The 2,429-nt window shown below is 34.5% G+C and overlaps 1 protein-coding gene across 1 annotated transcript; it reads right to left on the bottom strand.

Annotated features, from left to right (window-relative positions):
- Positions 1-481: 481 nt before the first annotated feature.
- On the bottom strand, positions 482-1,420 carry LOC134934102 (olfactory receptor 5A2-like). Its single transcript, XM_063929608.1, has one exon. The coding sequence runs from the start codon at positions 1,418-1,420 to the stop codon at positions 482-484; it is 939 nt and encodes a 312-aa protein (XP_063785678.1).
- Between the last annotated feature and the right edge of the window lie 1,009 nt (positions 1,421-2,429).

The following is a 2,429-nucleotide window of genomic DNA, read 5'->3' as shown; positions in this document are numbered from 1 at the left end:
ACATGCTAAACAAAGCAAAAGTCTACTTTTGCTTCAACATTTTTCTCCAGAAAAAATAAAATTATCAACAACAAATTACGTTCCTTGAACAATATAATTATAAAATAACACAAAAGTTATCCAAGTTCCACTACCTTGCATTTCATTTTTTATCCACATTTCCATGTTCAAAATCTTTTCACTTGCACATTGACAGCATTTTTTTTATCATTATACATATTCCCTCTTCTTGAAATATTATCCTGTCGGATCATACTCACACACGTTTCTGCATTACTTACTGCCACATCTGCAACATTTCATGGGTTGATCTGTAGCCCTATTGTCAGTAATGCTGCAGGAAATACCAGCCTTGTGTTCTGTGATGTCTTGTTCATTGGAAAACAATAATTTTCCATAATCTTTCTCCAAACTTGTCATTATTAAAACATTCAAATAAAGCTGACAAATGGTATAACATGTTTAAATCTTGAGGCAAGATTCATCTACTTTTACTCACTGATATATTCTTGATGAATATATCAATTGCTTTATGGATGTCCTTATTTCTGAAGCTATATATGATAGGGTTAATTATTGGTGTTACCACAGTGTACAGCAGAGACAGCAGTTTACTTAAACTTTGTGAATTTTCTTTTGTAGGTACTGAATAAGTACTTGTCATGGTGCCATAATATATAGAGACAACGACTAGGTGGGAACTGCAGGTAGAGAAGGCCTTATGTCTGCCAGTAAGGGATGGCATTTTTAGGACGGCGGAAATGATATAGCTATAGGAAATAATAATGATTAAGAATGGCATAATAACTATTGTTACAGAGGACAACTTAGTTTCAATTTCAAACGCGTAAGTATCTGAGCAGGAAAGTTCAATCAAAGGAAAAAAATCACAGAAAAAATGGTCAATCACATGTGGTCCACAAAACCATAGCTTAAATGTTGGTATAGCTTGAGATAGTAGTACTAGAAAACTTAATACCCAGCACATGAGAATTAATTTAAAACAAAACATGTGGCTCATTATAGCATTGTAATGCAGTGGGTTACATATGGCCAAATAGCGGTCATAAGACATGACTGTCAGATGGAGACACTCTGAGCCTCCTGAGGTACAAAAGATTAAATACTGAGTGATACAGCCTAAGAGAGAAATGAGACCTCCATCATTGAAGACCACATAAAGCATATTGGGAGCAATGTCTGTGGCCACCAAAATGTCACATAGAGAAAGTTGAGTAAGGAAGAAGTACATAGGAGAATGGAGATTCTTGCTCTGTGCCACCAGTGAGATGATCAGGAGGTTCCCCCATATTGTCACACAGTAAATCACAAGGAACAGAGAGAAAGTTAGAAACTTATATTGTTGGAGACTTGGAATTCCTAACAGCAATATTTCAGTGATTACCGTCATATTCCTCATCTGGAAGATATAAAAAGATAAGTGTTCAGTGCCTCATATATAAGTTTATTGACCCAGACTGAGACATACTGTAGAATCAACAATATTGAGATGAGCACACAACCAAAATAAATTGATGCAAGTATTGTAGTTTTATGTCTGTAAGAATTTAGTAAGTTATTTGAACGAAACTCTAAATCTATTTTCTCTGAATAATCTGATCCCATCAATTACAGTAATAGAGTACATCTATATAGCTTTTTGAGTGACCTCAGTATAACACCTCTTCACCTGTAGTGCTGTGTATGTCTAAAACATTCTGAACTACTAGACATCAAGATTTGAAGAAATAATCAGACAGAACAATTCGCTTAATCTATGGTATGTAATGCCGCCCGAGTCCGGAGGCCGTGGTTTTACTTTGTAAGTGATTGCACCTTTAAAAAAACATTTGAGTCCAACTGGCATCCCGCCGAATGTGTCTTATTATCACTGAATAGAGTATTTACTCTGCACCAATAGGACAATGCATGGATCAGGGTGTAGATATCGGCATTGCAATATAACAATTCACTTTGGGCAAGTTGCCGATAATAAGGAACACATTAAATTCTTGATTAATATGTGAGGTATAGAAATAATGCAATAAGCAGATTCTGATAAAGTTCTTATTAATTTGAGTAATTCATCCTTTATAAAAAGGATAACACTAGTATATACAAACTTTTGAACCCTCATTTTATCTAAATATATCTTGTGGTTGGGTAAATGGGATAGTTTTCTGATAGGTGTATACTCTCAACTATGGTGTAGGGAGTCAAAAAGTTACATTTTGGAATGGCTATGTTCATGATTGCTGTAGTGTCCACAGTGCCCATAACATAAAATCTCAGGGGTATATTTACTAAAATTTGTATTTTTCAGAATGAGATTAAAGTTTAAACACAAATAACATTGAATGTGTGAATTTGCAACTTTTTGAATTTATTACACCTCATTTACTATGCTGCCGTGTTTTGATTATTTCCAT

This window comes from Pseudophryne corroboree, chromosome 6 (genome assembly GCF_028390025.1).
Source record: "Pseudophryne corroboree isolate aPseCor3 chromosome 6, aPseCor3.hap2, whole genome shotgun sequence".
NCBI classification, from domain to species: Eukaryota; Metazoa; Chordata; class Amphibia; order Anura; family Myobatrachidae; genus Pseudophryne; species Pseudophryne corroboree.
The sequence above is the reverse complement of the archived record's forward strand: the minus strand, read 5'-3'. Positions and strand labels throughout refer to the sequence as shown.

Excerpts from the sequence above, each read along its gene's own strand:
- LOC134934102 (XM_063929608.1), bottom strand. The coding sequence starts at position 1,420 with ATGAGGAATATGACGGTAATCACTGAAATATTGCTGTTAGGAATTCCA.